This window comes from Gymnogyps californianus, chromosome 4 (assembly GCF_018139145.2).
Source record: "Gymnogyps californianus isolate 813 chromosome 4, ASM1813914v2, whole genome shotgun sequence".
NCBI classification, from domain to species: Eukaryota; Metazoa; Chordata; class Aves; order Accipitriformes; family Cathartidae; genus Gymnogyps; species Gymnogyps californianus.
Genome location: NC_059474.1, coordinates 53697926 through 53724522, shown reverse-complemented (window position 1 = coordinate 53724522; position 26597 = coordinate 53697926). Strand labels below are relative to the sequence as shown.

Sequence of the window (26597 nt, the reverse complement as noted above, 5' to 3'; positions counted from 1 at the left end):
TAAAGCACTGTTGATTTGCACTTGTGTATTATCATAGCTGGCTTTTCTACAACAGAAAACACTCTGTACCTGACTATTAACTTTCTACTTTATTAGGTTTAAGTTTAGCAAACCCTCAGTGTTTGCTTTCACTGAACTCCTTGGTATGGCTAGTTTAATATTTAACAAAGTTTTAGGCAGGGTAAAGAACTGGCTTTTTTTCTTCTTCAAAAATCCCAGTGTGACTTTGCCCTCGTTAGACTAACAATAGGCTGTTCCATCGCTGAGCACATGGATAACTGCAAACACTGGCGAAAGGTTTGGAAGACAAAGGGAGAAAGGCGGATACGTGGCAGTGCCAAAGTCACTTTGACAGAGGTTCTCCGGTGCGTAGCAACAATACAACAGCCTGAACTGTTTAACGCTCACTTAAACATAACATCAGACTTCATGTAATATCTATAAATAACAATGCTACTTTAAGCGGTGGGAGTGCCAGAACTTCATTTTAAAGTGTTCTAACTCAGTGATTTATATGCTGCTATCAAACTACTGTATTATAAATGGAAAATATAAAGCTGCATACGTCCAATTTTCTGACTTTTCTTAATACATCTGTACAGTAAGAAATCTTCCTGTTCCTTCCCTCCAAACCAAACAGATGGCCGGATGAAGCAACGTTTCTGAAAAGCTCGGCTGTCAGCTCGTTACATTAGCCGTATATAACACCCCATCCACTCCCAGGCCCGCGTGAAATCGCACAAGTTCAATGGAGAAAGCTACAGGACAAGCAAGAGGGGAGGAAAAAACCCCAAACCCACAAACCCTGCCCCCCGCCCCCTCCCAACCCCTGCGTTCAGCAGTTCTCCTTTTGTTTCCTACGGAGTCTTCGAAACCCAGTCAGAGCTAAACCCCCGCCACTGATTAAAGGCAGAACAGGAAGGATTAAACCATTATCATGTCTTTAAATGCCGGCAAAGGCTGGTATGCGCCCCGTGGAAAATCACAACAGGTGCCACCCCGGCCCAATTTCAACAACCCCTGCAACTCGAGGGGCTAGTTCCTGCGCTAGCAACCAGCCTTTCAACTGGAAAGGCTCCGGCTAAATTAGCTGTAAAGCATCTTAATTAAAATGAGTATGGTGGTTTTGGCTCGCTCAGCCTGTCTCCTTGTGATTTGTTACATCACATACCGTCACAAATTTGGCACAACTGGCGTCGCTTTTACCGAAAACGTGCCCCGAGGAGAAAGGGAAAATGAAGACCTGTACAATAGTGTTTCATTTCCCTGGAGTGACAGTTTAGAAACCCATTTGGTAGCTTTCTGCAGATAACATTTTGCCTCCCTCGCTTTTAGCTCCTGTTCTGACCTCAACGGCTTGACTATGCCTGCAGAGAGCGTGACCGTCCAGTCTCGCTCACATGCAGATTATCTGCCAGTTTCATGGAGCTGATGTTTAACGTTGAACAGTGGTAAGAATGCATTTACCAGAGGAATATTGACTTTTCATTTGTTAAACAAATATTAGGCATGATTCTTGGACGTCCTACACCTGTACATCTGAACAGGGCGCATCACTGGCTGAGCTGGTGCTAGTGAATGAAGGGGAACTGATCTGGTGAGTCAGTCCGTTACAACAGGCTAGTCGCTTTTTAACAAATCAAAGACGACGAGCATCTAATTTTGAAAGTTGGTGAATGTTCCCACTCAATGGGTGTGACATAATCACAGAGACAAATAATCTCTTCACCTCTGTTTAAATGACTAGACAAAGGAGCATGCATCTATCTAATTTATGTATGCAATTAGTTTAAGTGCACAGCTTGGTGCAATAGCACATGAATTTAGCAACATCAAATCACAGGAAAATTGTCAAAGGTCATATTTGTAACAAAAAGTTGAGTTTCTGTTCAGCAGATCCTGTAGTGAGGCACACCAGGTCATTCTGCCTCCAACAAGTAGTTGGTACATTTCTGCATCATTACTATGATCTGCCCCTTCTTAAATATAAACATTCAAGTTTTAGAAACATATTCATTTTTTTCACCATGTCTGCAGGAGCTACAATTTCATACTACCATCAAATTAAGGTTGACATTTATAAATTACTCTGGTTTCACAATGGGTTTTGCTTGGCTAAGTGACTTCACATTACTTAACTTGTAAGAATAAATTCTTGTGGTTTGCTGTCACATGACGATATAATCATTTAGATTAGATGAAAAATTAATAACAGCCCATACACCAGGATCAGGAAGCTTTTGTGTTTTGACCTGTCAATCATATCACTTTTATGGACAAGGCTTTCTGTTTTTATGAATGGTGACTGCATCGTGGAGGAGCAATCTTTAACAATCTTTTTCAGTGAAAAATACTGGAACTGTTTATGTTTTGGGACTGTTTCTAGCAGAGGCCTTAGCAACAATATAAGGATTTGCCTTAACAACTTGTAGTGTTACTCCAGTTTCTTCCCCAAGTTCAGACCATGGTCCTCAATGGGAACATAGGTCCTTGAACCCCTATAATAATTAGTCCTGCCTTTAATTTCCTGTTCTACAAAGGAAACAAGGGATGAGATGGCCCTAAAAACAAAATTGCAGAACTTTATGAACAAGGTGATGCTGACACAATAGTTTGGTTGCCTTTTCCATGCAGAAGTATTCCCAAAGCTGATGGGCCATCAACTTAACTTACCCAGTAAGTGTGGCCTGTGAGGCCAACAGAACTGAGATAGGGGCAGGGGTAATTACAAATGAAACACAGAAAACCAAAGGTGACAAGGACAGAAGGTGCCGCAGTTCATCCCTTTATGGATCTTGAGCAAGGCCTTACTGGCAGGACAAGCATTTTGCAATAGCACAATAAGTCTTGGTGCCTCCCTCCCTCTCCCCAGCTTCATACTGTTTGACCTTATGGCCAAACTCCCCAGTCTGATACGGTCTGGATTTTTACCCCATTTTCCTTAGCAAACCTCTACAGAATAAGTCACAAAGAAGGAGACAAAGATCCAAACTGTCAGTATATGCAGGACAGGATGTCAAATCACACCTAGGAGCAGGCTTGTATTTTCTTCTGCTTTTAAAGTTCTAATATTGTGGAGGGAATAGGAAATAGAAAAAAAAAAGCACAAGACAGCACGCTAAGGATAACTCCAGAGATGGTAAATGCAAGTCTACCAAACACACGAAAACAACTGCAAGGAAATAGCAGAATTTTTCAAACAAAGTTGCCTGGGGAGCAATTTTTCTATGCTTACAGTTAGCTTCCAAGTGTGTCCCCTCTGCTGAAGGGAGCATGTGCTTAACACATGTGCTGGCTCGGGATTAGGCAACTGACAGTTGTGGGTATTGCAGAATACGCTGACATTCCCAAGCAGCTCTACTGGAAGGGGATTATATATCCCAGTGGTATCAGGCTGAGAGAGACCCTGGGAATAAGGAAATTGGCACACGCGGGTAACTGGTCACTTAAAACTGCAAGCTTTGGACACTTCTATCACAAACCCTCCCCATCCCATCCTCGTACTCAGCTGACAAGCCCAGGAGGAACGAAGGTCATAGATCGCAATGAAGCCCTCCTCTCTAAGTAGCAAACCAGCTTTTCTGGCCACCAGCTGTACCAGCTCACCACAGGACCCCCGCGATCCCGCCGGACCCCTGTGAGTGAAGCAGGATGCTGCCTGCCCAGCTCCTGCACGGGAAGGCAGGACGCGGTGCTGGCAGCGCTGTGCCTGACGTCCAGCCTCTCCGGTCCCCACTGCGCCAGCAGCTTGCCCTCCAACAGCAGCGTTTTGAAGATGCCGGGAAAGAGGAGGCAATTTCGTGTGAGAAACATAACGCTGGAAGTCCTGACCGCTTCTGACCACTGCAGATCCTGCTGCGCTTTCCGTGAGAACAGTTCGTCTCCTGGCCAAACTCCAGTTTGTGTAACTGCATTTACTGGGTAATTATACTTTCTTAAATTGTCCCAGCAGTTCCAATTTGCCACGGTGCTATTCACTTCCTTTCAAGATGCCGTGGAGTGTTACAGCGTGCTGACAAGCAGCTGTTACGCTTCACCCAAGAAGTGACTGCATGGCGGTGGCGGGTGAAAGCCATTCCTGCGCACGCATCGTGTGCTTGCACATGGTACCGGGACTGGAAAATGCTTTGGGGTTCCTTGGGGGTGAGCAATGCTACATAAGCGTAGGGTAATAGATAGCTATCAGATAGTAGAATAACTCACTGCTATGTAGCTAGGATGTTCTGGGTAATTTTTTTTGAAATTGAATATGATCTTGTAAAAATCTTCTCCCTCTGGTGGGTGAACAGAACATCATAGCTGAACAAAAATGAAGTGAGAACTATTATAAATTCTAGCCTGTACACTTAACACACAGTAACAGCTACAATTTGACTTATTTCAACAACTGAAAAAATCAACAATACAGATGAGAGAGGCTGATAGCAAATGCGTTATTTGGAAACTACTGTCCAGGCAGATGCCACCGCTGCACTGTGTGCACGCTCCACCTGCTCCCCATCTTCAACTCCTTGTGCACCCAATGTGCCAAAGATCAGACTTTTTTCATTTGCTTGTTTGACAAGCCAGGCTTTTATCCTGCTTATCCAGCTTCTTACTCATGCCTTAAAAGAAAGCATGAGGCAGCCATCCCTCATTTCCTCTACCAAACCACTGAGGAATCCTGTAATATCAGGATTTTATTCCGAAGGGGAATAAAACCTCTGTTACCTTCACAGTGGGTGACTAGCATAGTAGCATTCGTGGGTACCCCATGAGTGCCCCCCAACAGCAGATGAGGTAGTTCAGCTCCAAGGGTGCTATCACTGTGAGATCACTTGCATCATGACTGACTTGTACACAGAGCACCCCAGTGCCTGAAGCATCTCCAGGTTTGCTATCTCAGCCATTCATTTTAGACCATCTTTTTCCTTCACGCCTTTTTCCTGCCAGGTTGTGAAATATAGATCAATCGAGCTCATACCTCAGTTCCAACAAAAACCCTCTGACACTTTTAGGCATCTCTGCACAATCTCAAAAGAAAAAAAAAAACCAACCAAAAATCCCCAAAACCCTAAACCAAAAAAAGAAACCACGCTACTTTTAATAAAAAAAATATAAGGGTATTTTCTGGTGGCCTATCCAAGAAAGGGAGATTCTTGGATAGAATATCCAAGCCAATAAACGAAAAGATGCTGTCTGACCAAATGACTTATCTGTATAGTCAGACATTTTAATAAATAAAAATCACTGGTAATATTCATGCCACGCCATCAAACAGCAGATTACAGCTTCCCTGGACACAAACAAAATCCTGCGACATGCCTGCTTTGCTATGGAAACAACTTGGTGTTATATACAATGTTAATTAAAAGGGTGAGTGCTATTAGAGCTAAAAAACTGTACTCCAAATAAGTTTCTGCCATTAATAGCATACTGATATACACATTTACATAAGATTATATCTTCCTTCTAAGCTAGACTTCAACTATGAAACCAATGGGGTTTTGTTTGTTTAAAATTTTGTCAGGCCTACAACCTACAAAGCCAAATTTTGTTTGGCCTGTGAAGCACTGACAATTTTACTTTAAAGAAAACTTTATGCTCACAGACTGCAAACAAACAGCAGAGCTAATGACTGAAGTCCAAATATGCCCTGAAACAGTTATAGTCTTTCTTTTTCTTCAATATCTGACTAATTTTATCAAAACACTCAACTGTTGAAAGAGTTTTACCTGTCAGACTGCTGGTTTCAGCCTTACTGAGTAAGCTCAGGTACAGCAAAACCTTGGATATTTTTATTTTTGTAAAATATAGGCCTGAGAAAAAGAGGCCTATCCCGTCTCTGCTGTAACCATGGTTAGGTCTCTCCCATCTGCTAGTTTTGCATTACCAACTTCTTGAATGACATGGACAATACATGGCACATAAAACCAGAGGTGAGCCTAGGGCAGGTTTATAGGGCAGACCTGCAGTGAAACCTGTCAGATAACCTCTGGACAAGCCTCCGGCACCTTGGAAACTGTTGGAATTTCAATCAAATCATGAAACGCTTCCTTTCAACTCAGAAATCGGGCTAGCAGGCACGCTAGGTATGTCACTTCACTCATTTGCAGACTCTGCTGTAAGATGAAGGTGCCTTCAGACTGATGAAGTCCGATAATGTAGAAGATGAACAAAACCCAAGAGCATTTTGACATCTCCAAATAGTCCGTTTTTCCTCACCTTTTCAGTGAGCAGCTCCACGTACAGGGAACAAGCGCAGACCGGCTTCCCGTGGCAGCGTGTGACTCCTCACACTCCTAAGATGCAAATGCTAACTGAAGCTCCTCCGGCACCTGGGACATCGTACCTTCTCCTGCCCCTGTTAATTCCTAGGCAGCTGCCATTTGCACTGCTGCATTTTCCTCCCTGCACTTTCCCATTTTAGGAAACTTTGAGTTTTCAATGCCTCTTTCTCCTACAGTTTTTATTTCTGGGTCCCCCAATATTTTTGGAGGAGGTAATGACTTTGCTTCTTTGGAAGTTAAGCAGTGCATCTCAGGACCCTACAGCAAGGCAGCACAGAGCTGACACCCTCACGACCATTGCCTTCCACCAGCTTCTCTATCAGTGTGAATTTTGTAAGTTTTTTGTAAGCTATTCTGGAACATAACAACCAAAAAGTCTCTGGCTGGCTTTCCCCCTCACCTACTTGCTTTGTACCTCTAATGTGAAAAAAGAGATTTTCACATTATCCAAGAGCATGGGCACAGATTTTCAGAGAAGTATGGAATCAAGTGTAATTTAATTCATCCTTCTAAATCTTTCTCCTTCATGTGTCTGTCATTTAAAAAAAAAAAAGTGTCTATTTCAAACATTAGACTTGCATTAATACTAAAACATGCTAGTAGGATTTAGCAGTGAAACACCTACCAACATACTGAAAATGGGTGTGGTACTACCGAAACCCCAAGCTGACAGGTGGTTTCTGTGCAAGTGAAATAAATTTATCACTTAGTGAGACAGAAAGTGAGTTACGTCAAACATGGAGCACAATCAGTCACTTACTTACAAAAATGCAGGATTATCATATTCCCACAAACATTTGCCTTAAGTACACACACTACCAAAAATGTAACTTTAAAAAGAGTTGCGTTTTTTTTTTCTCTAATGATAGCTAACTCAAAGAAGTAAAACAATGCTAGAATTAAACCGATCTAAATTTAAATAAGTCTTTACCTTGTCCTTAAGAATATACTCGATATTTGACAGGGAAGTATAGAAATGACAGTGTATTGCCATCATGAGGCTTGCTAGCAGAACTGCAAGTCCAAAACAAAATGCATATATTTGTTACCAGGCACAACAGTAATTTAGCCAGATGTGCCAAAGCCATTATAAAACACACAGCATTAACACTATATGTTTTATCTTTATTTTTATGCCAGGGCCTCTGCCGTTCCTTTTCTGGACTGGATATACTTTTAAAGAGGGAAAACCCTTAGCAGTAGAACTTTAAAAAAAAAAAAAAAAGCTATTTAGCATCTTAGATCCTGTCAGAAAGAGAATCAAGAATATTCATCTCATTCTTACAAGAAAAATCTGCAGTTAAAGCCCAATTAGTAACACAGATTTCCCAGATCCTTTGAAATTACTAGTCAAGTTTAGTTCAGCACCAAAGACTGATTCAGTTTAAGAAAGAAGTTACATTAAAAGATTACCCCAAATTACTGCATGTAATATTATAAAAATATAGGTACACAGTTACACATATTGCATGTCTTAATACAGATATGGTTATAACATAGGAGTGTTCATAAAGAAAATGGTATGCTTTCCAGACATAAGACATTTTGGTGTGGGTTTAAAGGGGTAAGAATTACCAAACTACATTCAAAGGTAGCAGCTATGTAAATTGTCCTTGCAAGAACTCACCTTTAAACAAATCTCCGTATCACAAACCTATGCAATAGTCTGGCACCCTCCTTAAACAAAACCTACAAATGTCAAATACATAACCACTCTAATGTTTTAGTCTTTTTTTTCCCTTTTTTTTTTTTTAAATTAACATCTATTTCAGAAAAGATAACTTGGAAAACACGTCTGTTGATATTGCCACTCATGAAATAGCATGGAATGTACTCTGTTGAATTTACAGTCACATGGGAAGCGCCAAGTTGAAACTGTGAGGTGTATATATATTTTTGATTGGTATATATGCTTTTAATAGAGGTCAGAGACATGTGAATTTGCTTGTTTGTGAAATCAATTACATCTGTGGGGCTATTTACAAAGGGCTACTGGTTTACTAAAACTGCTAAATCTGTTTTTCTTCTCTTTTCTAAACAAACTCGCCTGTACTCAAACCACACAAATAGCCATTTGAAGGCTGTTGATTTTACACCCACGGTGAAGTATGTTTTCCTGAGCCATCCAAAGGTCTTCAAGCGAACAAGAAAAAGCCTCACTGAAAGTTACCTGCTTGGTTTGCAGGCTGCCAGCCCGAGTACTTGGCAGCACCCGGGGGTCCTGTTGGCTTGAGGGCTGCAGCAGACGTGGTGTTGGCAGGAGCAGGTCTCACGTCCGCGTTTTCTTGGTGGGCAGGCATGCTCCTTGCCGAGGTGGCCGTAAAAGCAGCAGGCTGGGTAGCCTCCAGGGAATCACTGTTCAGAAACGAGGGAGGAAAAAATAAAATGCATTTCTTGCTAGAACAAGAGAATTTGTGAAACGGAGATGTGGAGTGACATCCCTGCACCCTGGTGCAACAGAGCAGCACCCCCTACTCTGTCATCACCGATGCGGTGGTGATCACCCCAGGACAACGCTGTGGAAGTTATATTTTCAAGCTGTTTTTTAAGAACTGGACACTTGAGTAATTTCTGCCAAAAGTCAACATAGACAACTAAATCCCTTCACAATTTCCATTTAAAATAATTAAGTGTTGGTGTGACTGTAAATTTGGTACACTCCTAGACTTTCTCGGTACTTTTTTTTTTTTCCTTCGACAGTAGGCAAATACTCATATAGTCAGATTATACTTGTAGATCTTGCTTGTAGGTAAAAAGCATCAATCTAAAAGTGACTGAATTAAATGCAATTTTCTTCTATCGGCCACTCCTCCAAACGATTAAGTATTTTAAAAGAGCTATAAGTTTCTTTATTCATTAAACAACATGCACAATATTTTATATTGCCTCTTTAGAGCAGTTTACAGCTGCTTTTATATTTTAAGGGTTAGCAGAACTCTTAGCTGTTTAAAAACACCCATGATGAAAACTGCACTTAATCCCAATTCACGTAGAGTGTAAGTAGCCACTAATTGCCAGCAAGAAAATTTTTCATTTCTCATTTCCAGAGGCTGTTCAAGAATGAGAAAGTTATCATAACAAAATTTTTATGCAGTGTAACGGTATTTGTATAATGGATATTTGCCTTTGGGAAGTTGAAAACAAGTATTTTCATTAAAAATCTTCAAAGTAGAGGAGTAATTGCTAATGAAGGTCATTTGCAAACTAAGAGGATCACAAAAACAGGAAATGAACTCAACAATGTTGCGAAATACAACCAAAACAATTCCAAATACATATTTTTGCAATCTGGAAACCCATCAGGTAACACATTAGAAGCCTTGTATTCTTTCCTCTATCGAAGAAAAACAAATTTACACCACACGTGCATCGTGCATATTGCACTGGGGTCATTCACAGAATTATACATTGTACCAAGTTCATAAAGTAAAAATCCTTGAGCTATTTTTACTTTACAAGTATTGCACATGCACAATATTGCCTTGCCCATACGACATGCAAGAACTTGAACACACCATGATGCCAAAATGCAAGTTCACAACCTTGATTGTTTTGCCTCTAGATTTACAGGGTTAATAATTGATGTATTTAGAATCTTTTTCTGAGTAAGGGATAAAAAAAGATTCCCCATTTGAGAATATATCTGAATACTCAGTTTAACGAGTAACAGCTATAGCATTTGTAGGCTTTTGATAACAGCGGTAGCTGTGCCAAACTGACACTCTGATGGATTTGCTATAGCAGCATGCACGAGCCCAGTGAAGCACAAAGTGAGACCTTGCATTCTGTAACGTTCAAATGTTAAAAGATATTGAAAGACATTTGTATAGCACAAATGGAGGCATTTAAGGTACACGTTAGACCCCTTAAAGCCTTAGGACACAAGTCGTATTAACAACAGATTTTGAGGCAGCAGAGATATACTGCATAAAAGTGCTGTTGCAGACTGAAAGAAAAAGGACAGGAAGACATCCTCTGACATAAAGTAGCAGCTCAGTAGTTGAAGATGACAAGGTAGTTTAGGATTGGCTTCTACTACAAAAAAAGTGCGTGTCTGCAACTTCAGTGTCACAGGAACGTCCTTCTATCCTGTTGAGTACATTTGACATGTAACCCATCACAGCCGCTCCAGGCCAGAGCCCCATTACAACTTTAAGAATTCCTCAAAACACTGTTGGTCCTAAAAAAAAAGTTTCCTCCTTCTCCATCCAAGAGACTCATCACCACTTGTCAAATCACTTTTCAAGTCTAGCACCTCTTTACTGTCTTTGTCTGGAACATGTAAATCATAAATAATATAAATTATCTGTCATAAATAAAAAAATCCTGCTGAGTCAGCAGTTGTCTTTACACAGAAGAGGCTACTTAACAAGCAAAAATGGATGCAAGACAAGCAGAAAGGGTATCCTTCAGGCAGAAGAAGGATAGAAAAATGTAGAAATGCCTGAGGTGTGCTGCTGGTAAACTGCAGCCTTATTGTAGATATAGGTGAGGAAGTAGACACTGACGCATGCTCACAAGGCTGGTTGTAATGCTTATTAGTACCTCCACCATTGCCATTTTCGTGGTTTAATTCTGAGGCTTGTGAATGACGTGGCATGCTAGTTCCTGAAGCAACAGATTATTGGAGACACTTAGGCTTTCATTTAGAAATTAGGTGAATCCTAATGACCCCAAACTAAAAGACAATGATAAACCCAGCTATAAAACCACCTGTGATTTTTGTATCACCTCTGGTGGTTTATGTGCCAGGAGCCTATCCTAGAGAGAAGCTTCCCAAGGGAAAAGCTTGAAGCGATCACTCTGACAGAGGGGATTGTGTTGGCCTCGGGGCAAAACTTCTGACAGGTCTTGGACACCCTTTGTACTTTGTGCCTGGTTCTTTCAAGCAAGAGTTGAATAAACTCAAGCTGGCACTACAGTCTGTTAATTTAACAGGCAGGCTGCTACTGCAGCTTAGCAAGTCTCTCCAGTGTGATACTGCCCACCTATGGTGGGCTGCAGGAAACAGTGCACACACTGGTTTTCCTGAATTACAGCCTTGTCGTGGTTTAACCCCAGCCAGCAGCCAAGCACCACACAGCTGCCCCTTCACTCCCCGCCCCCCTTCCCAGTAGAATGGGGAGGAGAATCGCGAAAAGAGGTAAAACTCATGGGTTGAGATAAGAACAGTTTAACAACTAAAGTAAAATATAAAACTAATAATAACAATGAAATATAATACTACTACTACTAACTGTAATTAAAAGGAATATAACAAAAAAAAGAAGAGGGGGAAAAAAAAGGGAAAAAACACAAGTGATGCACAATGCAATTGCTCACCACCCGCTGACCGATGCCCAAGCAGTGATCCGCCCCTCCTGGCCAACTCCCCCGTTTATATACTGGGCATGACGTTCTATGGTATGTCCCTTTGGCTAGTTCAGGTCAGCTGCCCCGGCTCTGCTCCCTCCCAGCTTCCTGCACACCTGCTTGCTGGCAGAGCATGGGAAACTGAAAAATCCTTGACTTGGGATACGTGCTACTTAGCAACAACTGAAACATCAGCGTGTTATCAACATTATTCTCACACTAAATCCAAAACACAGCACTGTACCAGCTACTAAGAAGAAAGTTAACTCTATCCCAGCCAAAACCAGGACAAGCCTCTAATCACACAGTTCCCTGGCAGTGCATGTGCAGCGTTCTCCGTAGAAAGACAGATCCATCTTTGTCTCACTTTCAAGGAAGTGCTGCACCCTGGAGACGTTCAACCTTCTTCAATTCATGCTTCAAAATTAATTCCTCAACATTTTACTTTATATTCTTCTACACTGAGAAACACTCAAACTCCAATTACTTTTATTCGTCTTTATAAATACAGCTATGTATCGTTTCAGAATTGCACTTACCTTCTACAAAGTGGCTGTACAATACCCACAATTAGCCCTACTAGTATTTTGTAACTCACTAGGATATTGTACAACGACGACCCAAGATTCATTACCTAGAAAATACATGGTTTGACGAGACAAAAATACATACAGAAATTCAAGAAAATGAATACGTTATAGAAGAGAGCTCCCATCTACTTTTCAGTGTCGTCACTAGAAAACTGAAGGAGGAATGATAAATCCTCTGTAAAGTTCTGCATGAGTAGCTTTCTCAGACTTCCCAGATGACACTCATAGGTCAGGTTCAGGTCAAGCACATTTCGATGTCAAAACACTTGTACTGTTATTAATGACAAGCCTACCTTCTAACTGTAGCTTTAACCTTTTAACTCTGTTTCATAACTCTTAAATGATTCCTCCTCCACCTGATGAATACTTACACCAAAAATGAAAGTTTTCCACGATGAAAACTAATGCAACCAAGAGTCACATCCATTTTAAGAAAGACGATGTTGCTTGCAAGATGTGAATGATCTGCTGTCAAGCTTTGGGCAAGGGGTTTCAACACTGCAAGAATGAAGGAACGGTGGAACGCGAGCCTGACTGGCTCACAGTCTTCGTGTTCTGAAAACCCACGATGCGTTTAACTAATAAGTTATAGGAAGATTAATCAAAATAATCCTGGAAGTGGGTTGCAAGGGAAACAGATTGCAAAAACAGTCTAAGAAAAAAGTCCAGCAAAGAAGAAAGCTGAAGACACCTCTCTATCTTTGAAATATGCTAGCTCATACATGACATACTCTCCTGAATTTCCATGGAGAACAACTCCTCCCGCACAGTGGAGCCCTATTCTATTGGAATAAGGACATGTATGGAAAAGAAACAACTTTCGGGGAGGGGTCAGTCTGAGAGCTGCGGACACAAACAGGGCTCCAGTGCCAGTGCAAACTTCATCTAGAGCTCACAACAGGCTCCTCAGACTTACCCCCTCCTGATCAACAAAAGCGCTGTGGAAACAGGCAAAATAGACTAAAAAGCAAGTAATAATTGCTCTGCTATTCCTCCTCATCTTCCTCCCCAAATACCAAACACTGTATTACATTCTGGTGGGAGGACAGGGAGAAAAAGACATTTGCCAGATGACTGTCCCATCGCTGAACATGGTACTGAGAGCTTCTTGGATGCTACAGAGGGGCGATGGGCAAGGAACCTGCGTGGGAGGAAGCAGGTCCAGGTCACACGTGAAATGAGCACCAGTTTTTCAGGGACCACTTCGGGATATTTGCATCCCTACCACACCCCCTTCCTTCCCAAAATCAGGTGCACCAAGACAAGGCTGAACACATTTCAGAGGCATTTTAAGAAATTTGCACTGGAAAATCCTTCTGAACGTATTTAGAGGTTTCGAAGTCCCTCCCTCTCTCCCCAAAATCCAAGAGAAGAAAAATACATGGCCCAGGGCTATAGATGCCTAAACCTCCCTCCATCGTTCCATGGAAAATCCTATATAAGGCTGCCTAGAATTTCTTCACACACACTTTAGAGAAGATAACTATGTGTCATGTTGTTATTAGCCACAGGAGAAGTTATGGTCCTAACTGAAAATGAAATACAGCTTGTCATCGTTTAACTTCTAACACCACTAAAATGGTGACAAAGGCCAAGTCTCTCAGACTTTCCCACGCAGGTTCAAGAGGTCTGGGTGGACTTTTTCCTCATGTAAGCCCAAGACACCAGGTTATCCATCTGTAAACATCATCACTTGAGTCTCAAGCTCAGTCTGGTATATCAGTATTTTCCTAATAGTTCTCTGGATTATAAATGACATTTTAACTCCCACTTGTTGTCCAGAATGACTGCGTGAGTCGGGAACAAGTCCCGTGTGGTCTGAGGAAGCTTGCTGACAGGAGAGGCCATGTAGTATCTAAGAGACAGTCTGTAAATGCTTTCTTCAGACGGACAGGAATTCTGTGAGGTTATTTTCCCTTAAGAACACTAAATCTTTAAAGACAAAAATAAGACCAAAAAAAAGAAAAGATGTGAGCAAATCACTCCTCCTGGTTTCTGGCACAACCAAGTGGAATATGATAGCCTTGATTCTGCTTTATGGCTTCTAAAACCAAAATAGTTTAACAAAAAAGTAAGACTTCCCTTGCATTACACATTGCTGCCTGTTGGTTGTCTGTTACCCCAAGCAGGCATCGAGCATGAATAAATGGCTTCTAAAATATACACACAGTGCTTGATACAGCACTGAAGGGAAAAAAAGAAAAGAAATTTTTAACACGAACTTTTTGAAACATTTATATTAAAGAAACTTTGCAATTTCAAAGTAAGGAAAGAACAATTTGTCTGCCCTAAGACCAAGTAAACTGTTACACAGATCCTTCTCCGAAGCTTTATAGCAAGGTATTAGCACAGCTGAGAGAAAACTTGAATCTCAGATGTCAATTTCTTGTTTTAAGCTATGTTGTTTAACCCTTACACATCACATGATGTATTTTGTCCAGTATCAAAATACACATTAGCTGAAGACATATATAGGAGACCAGAAAAAGCCAGGTATGAGAATGATGACAAAACGCCACGAACGGGGGAAATACATATGCCTTTTTGCAAGGGCTTTCTGGTATAACAATAGAGAAACAGAAGACAAGAAATACTGAGTGCTGACCTTGTTCCCACCCCTACTGCAAACCCATGGTCTCAGTCAGCTTTTTAAAACGGTGTTTACATTTCGTGTTAGCCTAGCAGTGTTCCAATAACTTGCAAGAAAGAAGAAAATGCAAAATAAAATAATAAAAAGAGCGAGCAGAGAAAGTCGTGTGGGTGGAGGTACTTCCATATCAAGTTACAGTGAGGGAGTATGTAACCCGTCTGTAAGCACTGGTCTACACAGAAACAATTCAAAGTATCTTTAAAAATAAGCTTTCTCTCAGAGTCAACATCAGTGTTTATCTCACAAGGCCAGACTATCCTCTTTTCAAGTAATTGTACGTGGCATAGTGTCAGGTAGATAAAGAAAAAGCCATGTCAACGCCCATTCTTGCTAGCGTCTCCCAAAATTTCACAGCGGTTTTGCCATGCGATTTCATTTTAGGGCAGAGCTCCAATTCTTGGAAATGCAAGATATTAAATACATCATTTCCTTTACTGCATATATGTCATTTGTTAAAAAACAAAAACCCCCATAAACTTAAGGTTATCTCCGTTGCCATCAGGACGAACACTTAGCTTAGTAAAGGACTGCATGGCTGCTATACCAAAAAAAAGTCCATTTCTGAGAAGCCTGGTAGGGGAAGAAAATGTGTGGATGTTCAGCACCACTTCAGGCCAGTTAATAACAGATATTAAGTCAGAAAAAGGTCAAGTTCTCTGGCAGCTACCCTGTACAGAGCAGTTTAAGACAGCCAGCTTTTTGGAACAGAGACGGTGAAGTGAGAGGGATAAAAGGGAAATATTCTGGAACAACCCTACTGCAAAACAAAATCGAAACCCTGCTTTTGCTATAGATACCACCTTCTTGAGTTTTTCCCCAGAGATAATGTAAACAAGCCTAAGCGACTGTGGTAAAATAGATTCATTACCTTTTCATGAAAGTTATACAAGATAGAGCCAGAAAACACAAACCCCAAAGTTGTTCAAGCTTATGTACTTGGCTTTCTTGGTTGAGCCAGTTTTTTGAACAAGTTATTCTACTATACAATGTCGTATACTCATCTCTTTAGTTATGACACATAAGATTTCAGCTCTCATCACCTATTGTGTTGTGGGATGAAGTGAGCTGCCATTTTAAATAATTTTTCAGCACTACATTCGTGCCCATATTACAATACGTCATTAGATGGACAGTAATGCAAAGGCATTTTAATACCTAGTTTCTCACACTCATTGGGTACATTTCTCTCAAATCTATTATATTTTTCTTTTTTTCTGACGTAATTGATTCATTTTGCTTGATCTTTGTTGAACTTAAATGAGAATATGTACTTACTGACAGTAAATTGTAAGCATAATTTACCTTCTTTTATCTCCTTTTCCTACATGTTTCTCAAGCCATACAATAAGGCTATGCTCCTTTATTCACTAGGATGAGGCAGCACAAAGCTTCATTTCTACAGCTCCATCTACTGGCAACCTGTTCCTCCTTACCGGCGCTGGCAGCTCAGGATGATAATAAGAAAACAGAAATCATTACCCTGGTATGTTGTATGATATCTTCAGATCAACAAAAGTTATTTTGGGAAAAATCCTTCAAAAATACAGTTTATGCATAACGTTCTCAGACTAACAGTACTGCTACACCACATTTCCCAGATTTTAGGTCGTATTCTATTTGGGATGTCCCTACCAGCCTGAAAATCATACGCTTCCTGTACATGGCCTTATGCCACAGCCTGTACGCAGCAACCTGAACCAGGATAACCTGGCTATTGCAATGGTTTAAGAGAAAATTCATTTTTCACAAGTTTAGAAATAACATTTAAAAATCCCTACTAATCTATGGATGTTTATTTCAAGCCGTTCAACCTGGATCTTGATATATCCAATACTGATAAGGTCTTTCGGTCAGGCTTGTATGGTCTCTGTACCCCCAATATACCTCCTGGCTCCCCGGCACATCTCTCTCCAGCTCTGCCGGCTGGAAGAGCAAAACAGAGAAAAACCTCCAAAACTGCACTTTAACTACGCCAGGATGAAAGAAGTTCTCCATTGCTTGCTGCCTTTCCCAACAGACAGTCCCATCTACTCGTAAGGCACAGCAACTGAACAGAGCCAGCCTGGGAATCTCAACTTTCTAGCAGAAATAACTGTTTGCATCTCCAAAAATAAAGCTTCAAAACCAGGAGAGTTTCTCCCCGTGTGGTGAGTAAATGATGGATAAACATAAAGCCAGTGTCAGAGTCAGGAAGGAGAATGTTTCCTTTCTTGTAAAAATCTACTTTCATTTGCAGCTTATGCCATAAACAATGCACATTAGTGAGTGAAGGAAAAAAGAAAAGGGAAGTCAGGGAATTATTTTCACCACCATTACTGGCTCTACTAAAGTATCAGCAAACAAACACCACAGCTAAAGAATAAAGTCTTGCTGGCAGCATGTCCTGGACTTCACCCGTAGTGCACAGGTATCAGAACTCCTGGAGAGGTTTTCCCTTTGGATGCATACGTAAAAAGATTTCCTAATAAGTATCATTCAGTGGCAAAAAGAAAATTAGCATTTAAGGTTGTGTTATATCACTGTAATTCTGTGAATATTATTTTCTTTTTAAAGTGGATATGCCACAATGTTAGAAATTTTGATACAACTTAAGATTGTCTGTTTGTGTCTAAAAACTACCATTTCCCTTCCCCAAGGTTAGGGCTACTTTAGCCTTTTCTAGTGACTGAGGTCACCTTGGAAGCCATGAAACAGGAGGGAAAGAACTAATACTTCTTACTCAACAGAAGTTTCTACATCAAGTGGATCTCAGCTCTCTTTGCAATTGGGCCTTATCTCTAGAAGGGTTTTACTCTTGTGAAAAGGCAAATAAGTACATGAAAACCCACAAATTATTTCTTCCTTAGCACAATTTAATACATACTGTCCTGTAAAATAACCAAATAGATTTCCGCCTTTGAGGCTGAAGTCAATTACACAAAAGCAGCTTTCCACAGAAGCAAGCGTTAACATAGCTGCGGTCAGGAAACGAGAACAAAAAGTCCTGTGTACTGAACAGAATCAGCGCTGGAACAAAGGACCCAGACAGCAAATAATTTTCAAAATAGTTATTTGCTGCACCGCATGCCAGTTATTTGATTTTGTACATTAAAACTGAGCTTTGAATGAATCAAAGAGCAGCTCTTTGATCCCGGAGCACCCTCGCAGCCTAACACACCAGTTACTTGCTCAAGGAACTGTTGCAAATAATTCACCCGGATAGAGGTTTCAAGCCAGAATATCTTCTTTCTTCTCCAGTCGGCTATTTAGAGTGACGGTGCCTCCCTCGGAGGTTCGTGACGCAACACAAACAGCACCGTGCGTCTCAGAAGGGCATCTGATGCCAGTGAGGAAACCTTTGCTTAGTACAGTGGACTTGCACACCATCGGCAGGACCAGGGTGCAGATTAGTTCTGCAAAAAGGTGAAACCAGTAGGATTTGGGGTGGGTGACCTCGTGCCAAAGACCACAGCAGGCAGATTGCTTCAAGCGTGCAGACAACAGAAACAGGCTTTCAAAGAGAAGCCAGTTTCTTGCGAGTCCTAAGTGCCAACCATGCACCGCACTCGGACAATACCTCTTGCTCTTTTGCAACTCCAGAGCACTTGTGGACTTCCTGGAGGGCCCGATGGCCTGCAGAGGAGGCTTAGTGACAGGCGTGATGAGCAGGGCATCCAAGAGTGAGCGGTAGACACTAGGTTCAGAGAGTCTAGCAAGCGTTTAAAAAGACCACATAAACAAACCAGGTGACCAAACAAAGTTCAAGTTGGCTGGGATCACTGAAAACCCAAAAACCCTTATGAAAAGCCTGTAAGTTCTGTGGCAGTATGGAGGAACTGAACCTAGCATAACTGATGTAGAAATTATGTCTAAATAAGCAGTCCCCAAAGTGGAGGTCGCACACCGCAGGGGGTGCACAAGACAACCCATTGGGGCGTGAGAAGAAATTTTTTTTATTTTATTTTTACCATTAATAAAGTAAAATAGAAAATATTTTGAAAATAGTGTTTATTTAATCTTTTTCTCATCTTTTTTTAATTTCTGTTTTTGTGTATGTCTTATAACATACATATATTAGTACACTAGGACATTCATGCATTTCAGAAATACATAAATATGCATATATTGCATGCTCAAAGATTTTTTACTGATATGAATGCATGATTGAAAAACCTGAGACCACTGGTCTAAGCAAGCCTTTATAAAAAGCAATGCAGTAAAGATTTATACGGAACTCAGAGAGTTATTGTCTTCAAGTATCCAAAAGTTACTCAAAGATGCAGATTATTCTTTGTCACCCATGTAACACAATTGTTATTTACAGTTAGTTTACTGACTGAACCATAAAACAGATATCATGAGGATCAGAAATGTAGAATTACTCACCAAGGTTCAGAGCAGCAGTCTGGAGCTAAGCTAAAAATACGGCATGGGATCCTTGGACATATTCTAACAACTTGCCCACCATGCTATTGTGAAAGAGCTGATTTTGCAACCCTGCCAGGGACCGATTATTCTTGTGTGAACTTGAACTTTCTTAAACCGAGCTATAAAATGTTCCTTTTAAAGTTGATGTCTACCTGGCCTGGACAGCAATGGCAGCAGACACAGCAGCAGCAGCCATGGTTTTAATTTTTGATCTCTGCTTGAAAGGAGAAAGAATGGGAAGAGGAGCGGGTCCAAACTTGGGCAGACTTCCCAAAGGATTTTCCAGCAGTACTTTTCTAGCACAGAAGCTTTGAGCCAACAGAAGAGAAAACAGAGAAAGCAGGAAAGATTGACAGAGACACAGTACAATACCAGACTGCATTAACTGCTGGAAAGTTATGCGATTGTAAGTTCCCAGCTCACAGAGATGTCAGGCAATGTATTAGCCACTTGAATGCTAATGTAGAAAACAGCAATTTTGTCTTCACCCACAAATAAAACTTTCCCCTCATCAAGTCAGCATTCAGCATCTATCAGCCTTCAAATTGCCCATCCCAGACTCTGCCTTGCACCCCTCGGTCATTCCCACTGAACCAGGACCCAGGACACCCCATGTGGATCCATCTAAGTTTCCATGGTGCTGACAGAAAGAGCCCTGAAGATCATTTAGCTTCTCCTCTTTTTCATAATAAATAATAAACACGGTGTCGTGTAACCCAGCGCAGCTAAGCACCACGCAGCCCTTGCTCACTGCCCCCACCCTGATAAGAAAAAAAAAAAAAAAAAAAAAAAAAAAAAAAAAAAAAAAAAATAAAAAAAAAAAAAAAAAAAAAAAAAAAAAATGCACAAGCAATGCTCACCACTCGTTGACGATGCCAGTTATTCCAGCGCGATCCTCCATTAACTAGTTTATATATATATTATATTATAATCTTTTTTTTTTTTTTTTTTTTTTTTTTGCTGCACAGAAGCTGAAAAATAAAAAAAAAAAAAAAAAAATCTGTTATAACATTTTTATAAAAAAAAAAATAAAAAAAAAAAAATTAAAAAAACACGGAAAACTTTGGAATATTTGCTGATATAACTTCAGCACATCTATTTTTAGCCACCTTTACCAAATTCAGTGTGCTCCTCACTCCCTTTTCATTTTCCCTACTTATTATCTGGGTTGGGAGGAATGTGAATAGGCAAAAAAAAAAATGTGAAAAAACAGACTGGCTCCAAAATAATTTCTACAGTGGTGAATCTGTAACTCAGGCTCTTATTGTAAAATTTCAAGACTATCCACAGAATTGCTGTGTATTTTTTAAAATAATTTCAGAAATCAACAAAACACTCTAAACACACAACTATACTTTATACCACTTCTCAGATTTAAAAGCAAAAACGCTGCCTGAAAACCTTGCTTACACCTAGCAGTCTGCTGTATATATACCTTAAAAGATTTACCTTGTATGACTTACAGATGATTTAGACTGACAGCTTGAGATTTTATAGAAAGAATTTGTTTCGCAAGTAGGCAGAGATGCATCATGCCTGCCCAAAAGCAACAAGAGAAGAAAAGTCATTAATCAAACACTTATTACACCTCTGGCAATACTAATTAAAGCTCAGGAGGAGTTCATTTAAGGATTTTTAAAAGCCCTCCTTACCCATAAAAAAAAGAACAGGTATGGTTTAATATCCCGGAGTGTTAATTACTGAGGGAAGCACTTTCCTTCCCTATTGGTAAGGGCTATACTCTGGATGTCCTGTCACTACACAAGTTAATACTTGTATTAACTCCAAAAACTTCAGGCTACTGGAGAATTCAAAATACACATTTTATAGCAAGGGTGACTAACCTTTGAAAGCCAGGTGAATAAAAAGTGGAATATCAAGGCACCATACATTATGCACACTCTGCTGTGCCTTCCCCCAAAAAACTTCTTCCACACTTTGACACTACATATTCACCCCACATCACCAACTTTTGACAACAAAGTCACCTTCCAACTGAATCTCCTACCCACGACTGGTTTCTCCACCTCCATCTAAAGGCCACTTTAATTTTTGAATTATTTTTCTAACTTTTGTCTAACAGCTACTTGAATTTCTAATTGCTATACCGATTTCCAGAGTGGCGAGAGGGTCAGGAGACACCTGTAAGCTGCTCCATCTTGACAGCATCATCATCAAAAAAAATCAGGTGAAACCGTACGTAAAACTATAGTTTCTGATCGTGCCTTTTTAATGCAGCTGGCTCACATGTACCTGGCAGGAGTGGGAGGCAGCCCGAGGGCCGTTTCCACAGGCAGGGCTGCAGAAGGTGGCCGCATGGCTGCAGCGGTGGGCAGGAGGAGCTCAGAGGTCTGCGTGGCCACAGCACACTTCGTGGGGAGAGCAGGCGCTTTATCAGCTGTCAAAAAGCTTGCTGCATCTGGAGCAGGCAACTCTGCAGTTATTTTCCTAGTTGATGTTAATTTCACAAGTAATTATATTGAGACAACATATGGAGAAGAAATCTCTCATTCAATTAAAAATACCAAATAGTAATGGACAAATCTTTCTAGCTGGTGTCCTTGCATCTTTCGTAAGAAGAACAAGTAGCACGTGAGGGGTTTTTTTTCTTCCCTAGGAACCAAATACTCATCCCCTACGAATCAGACCATTCTGAGAACTGGCTCTTTGGGGCATTTTTACAGCTGAAGCTTGAAAGCTTAGAACCAGGTTTGTTTAACCACAAAACCAAACTATTTGGGTCATTTAAAGTAGTTACTCAAAAAATAGACAACGAACTTGAACAAGAGCACAACCAGTATATTAGAAACTCTACCTAGTGTAAGTAGATGACACTTTAGACACTGTGGCTACTTGGCTGCTGGTATTTAAAACCTGAACAATTGCAGGGGGATGAGGTGCGCACTTGGGTAAGGCTTCCAAAGGGTTCTCAAACAAAAGTTCTCTGAAGTAAAAGAAAGCAGAAGGACAAGTAGCATACACCACAGGAAAGCAATATTTCTTCCCCATATTTTACATCCTCTTGCTTGTCACCAAACCAAGACAACCATAAAAGACCTGACAGTTTTAGTTCGGTCAGTCTGAGACCTCCTCTTCTCCCCAGCCTGATGCTCATTTATCAATTAAATGAGCAACTCCTGTCTTTGCAAATTGCCTTTTGCATGATGACTACAACCGAGGGAAGTTGTTTAGGAAAATTGATGTAGAAGTGTCAAATGTGCCAAAAAGGAGATCTGGCTGAGTTGAGGAGAGTACAGTGGCAGTTACAACAATGCATGACAAAACAGGAGTATATACAGATTATACCCTTTCCTGGAGTTGCCCTCAAGTTCTCCAAAACTTCATACAGCATCTTTGTGAAGCTTTATAAGTCATAAAAAGGGCCTTGAAGAAGGCGAGGAGAAGGGGAATAAATCACACTGGGTATATGCTCCAAAGAGTCAGCAAGCTGACTCCAAATCTTATTCATACATACTCATTGTATTTCCATTTTTCACTTGCTTTGGCAGTAGCTAGAAAAGGAGTTAAGAAATTACTCTTGGAGATTACACTTTCTGCAGAGAATATTCTTGGCTGTCCACTAATCAGAAAGTACACAACAAAAATCAGGATTAATACCTACTATTTAATACTAAGTCTTTGTATTTATGACTATCAGGAATAATTCCATTAAAAGAAAAGATAAAAGTAGGTTTGTATAACTGTAAAAAGCATGTATATAAAAGAGTAATCTAAAGACTTGCTAGCACTGGATCTGCTTTATATTAATTATATATTTCTCAGGAAGTGCCAGATTCTGTGGTTTACATGGTCTAAAGTTGCCAGGATGACTTTTTAAGATGACTTTTTGCAACTTTCTGGAAAGGCTGTAATTGCTCTTAAATATTTCACTGTTAAACTTACAGGAGAACATTGCATATATGAAATCGAGTAATAACACGCTATAAATTACAGTAGTTGGCTATATTGCCATATGACTAGTTTAAGCTTTCAATAAAGAACTAAAACTACAATAAAGGAGCATTATGCTTTATATTATGAAGTCTGCCTTATAAGCAGAGAATCTAACTTTAATTCAGTAATCAAATCCAGATCCTTCATACATTTCACAGCAAGCTCTTTCTCCTTCTTGGTGGTTCAGTAGTCAGTGGTACAAATCACACAGCTTCAGCCAAGAAAAGATGGAGCCCATTCGGAAAATAAAGGCCAATGCCAGTCATTGACAGCAAATGCAGGGCTTTCGTGGCAAAATCAAGTCTATTGACCTTTGGATGGCCCAATTCTGCTTTACTAAAAGTCTGACATGGCATGCACCAATTGCTCCATACAGACTTCAGATAGCTGCCATCTTATAAAAAAGGGGTTTTGGAGATCAGCTTCGGGTGTATTTCCCACCCGAAAGAGTGTTATAAAAGCAGTGACATTGGCTCAGGAACACAATATAAACACCAAACATAGTTGCTACACTGATGACCTCTCATTTCAGGAGAGAATCAAGACTACATAGCTTGGTCAAATAATTTATGTTCTCCTTCCCACACTCAATGTTAATCCTTCCTTCGACAGCTCTGCAGAAGCTGCTCAGATTTCTGCCCTTCTTGAGGAGAAAATACTCATCATCTACTTTTTTGACTATTTGTATAAATACTTCAGCTCTCATCCTGAACCACCATGAACGTAGCTGCCCTTTCCGATTTCCTGTTGCTCATTTTAAAGCTGCTCCCTTGCTAGGTTAATTTTGCCAAATAATAAACTTAGAGCTATAGGTCTTGAGTGAGAGTAGATTTAAATTTCCTTTCCCTAGTCACAGATCCAGAGCTAGGACTTAGAAAGAACTCCTTGGTACTCAGAACACAGTAGTTGTAGCAGTACCTGCAAGGCTGCTTGAGCAAGCACCTGCAGCTCAGTAGGTGTAATCATACTAGAGTTTCATTGGTAGACATGAAAATCAATTATTGAAGTAGTACTTTTCCCCCTGCCTTTTTCATCCCAGGTTCTCTGCTAAAAAAACCCCCCAACCTACCATGAGTATTGCCACACACCTTTTGTGTATATTTTTCATCTTTGGTGACTCATAACTACTCACCCCATCTGCTTCCTGGGATTTAAGAGGACATGCTGCTGAAACCATCACAACCAAATCTTCTTTTCTGTATTGGCTCAAACCAAAGGCTACCATGGAGATACTGGCCTGCTGTCCAAGCAAATCTCTGTCATCACCTACCATCCCTTCTTGACTAATCTCATGTTAGCTCATGAAGGTACCCTCTTCTCCCAGACATCACAAAAGCCTTCCAAAGACACTGCAACAAAACAGACTTGACGTATTTTGTTGTCAGGTTTCACGTCATCTCTCTCAGCTGGTTGACACTATTGCTTTAAAGGGGAAACTGTCAATCCCAAATCTTAGTATTAGATTTCTAGTTGCAGAAAGCCCACACAGGTATGAGCAACAGTATATTCCTGTATGCTTTTCACAAGTACGTCTCTCTGTCTAGGGGCCTGGCAGAACCAGGCACTGTTCATTCAATTCTCATTTTTAAAGGAGCAGCTTTGTTTCATGTTAGAACTTTGTGCTTGTGCATGTGTAATGAACACTAGCTACCTGGAATTAAAAAACACTCCTGCACTATGAAACACAAACCATCAGAAAATGTTATTGACCTTCAATAATAGCATCGTAACCCTCCAAATTACTGTCACTTATATCCAAAATTACTGTCGCTGTCTAGTACCCATAGATGACCTCCAAAACATCACCAATCTGCCAAGATAAGTGCCAGTGAAGCTATCCGAGGCCAATGACAGGAAATTCGCCAGATAATCATCCAGTTTTCTTTGATTGCATCATAGCACAGCACAGTGTTATGAACGAAATAATCCACTTTTTAAAAAATTATTTTTATATTTTTTAAAGGCATTTTCCTCTGTTGACAAAATCTGAATTCACTTTTGAGTTGTTGAGACCACTGAAAAGTTACTCCATCCAGGTGATAAGGTGGACACCCACTGACAACATACCAACACCCACTAAATATTGTGTCTTATTTTAACTGGTATCAAGACTGTTCATGAATCTGCTCAGCTTTATTTCCTTTCTCTTCTCCCTCCCTCTCCTACCATTTCCAGGAAAATCCCTAGTCACAGCAGATTAATAAAGTTTATTTTAAGTGAATGACAGACAACCCTCTCTCCCCCAAGACAGACAAATCTAGGCTAGAACAACATATAGATAGATCATTAACTGAATGGAAACCCCCTCTGAATGATTTACCTCCCAGGATCTGCTGTGGCAATGTGTTCAGAAAGTCTGGGAGAGGGGACACTGCCAGGGGAGGACGCTGCTATCGGCAAAAGAGCAGCTGCAGGTTCTGGTGTAGCACCATTTTCACTCCATTCACAGTAATAAAACCAAATGGAGACACACAGAGAAAGAGATTTTTAATTCGCATTTAAATAGTATGCTGAACAGGAGACACTGTGCATGAAAATGTTAGTAAATTGGGGGAAAAAAATCCCCATGGAATTTACAGCAAAACACAAATAGGGGGATAAAATGAGGCACAATACACTTAGGAAGTATCACACTTTTAGTGAAGGTTGAGAAGTGTCCTGCTGCTTACAAACTCAGAAAGCCAAGCAGTATTTTACATTTACAAAGCTGGAACACATATTTAGTATTACATTATGCAATGAAAAACTTTTAGGAAATACTGGAAAAGAAACAGACACAAGTGCTACTGGGATTCACTCCCAAAGTTTTATACACTTTTTGCTGCAACTTTTTTAGGGTGTTAGTTTTGTGAAGGTTAGACTACATATTTCTCAATATTGTTTTCATATTCTTTCTTTTTTTTTCATTTATGATAGGAAAAAAAATAAATCTAGAAAATGTTGTCTTAAAGTCCTCTACTTGAAGAAAAGCACTCGTCAGACGTCTCATTATAATACACAAAAATAAAAGTAAACTACGAGGTAGAGAGCAATCACAACCACAAGTTTTGAGCGGACTAAATTAGCCACAGGAATAGGCATGGCTGCCTTTTCTTTTTTTCTTTTTTAATATTAGCATGCAGAATTAAGTATCTTAATAAAGTAAGAAGCCTTAAGTGCTGAAAATTATTGAACAGACTTGGGAATGACCAGGGAGCAGACCTCATAGGTGGTAACGGTGCGGATGGAAATTCCGGTACAGGTGGCATCTCCAAAGTCTGGGTAGCTACAGAGTTTTTATTCAGATTAATACAGGCATCCTGGGCTCCTGCTCCGTTAGGTAGATCTGCAGGTATGCTTTACAGATATTTATGACGGGGGGGGGGGGGGGGGGGG

General features: G+C 40.4%; 1 protein-coding gene across 3 annotated transcripts in view; it reads right to left on the bottom strand.

Annotated features, from left to right (window-relative positions):
* PDLIM5 (PDZ and LIM domain 5) overlaps positions 1 to 26597 on the bottom strand; it is a 135081-nt gene that overhangs the window by 21007 nt on the left and 87477 nt on the right. For all 3 annotated transcript variants that reach the window (XM_050896238.1, XM_050896239.1, XM_050896240.1), the window contains one exon: positions 8440 to 8624. In XM_050896238.1, coding sequence (XP_050752195.1) covers positions 8440 to 8624 — 185 coding nt within the window. The remainder of the gene's footprint in view (positions 1 to 8439; positions 8625 to 26597) is intronic.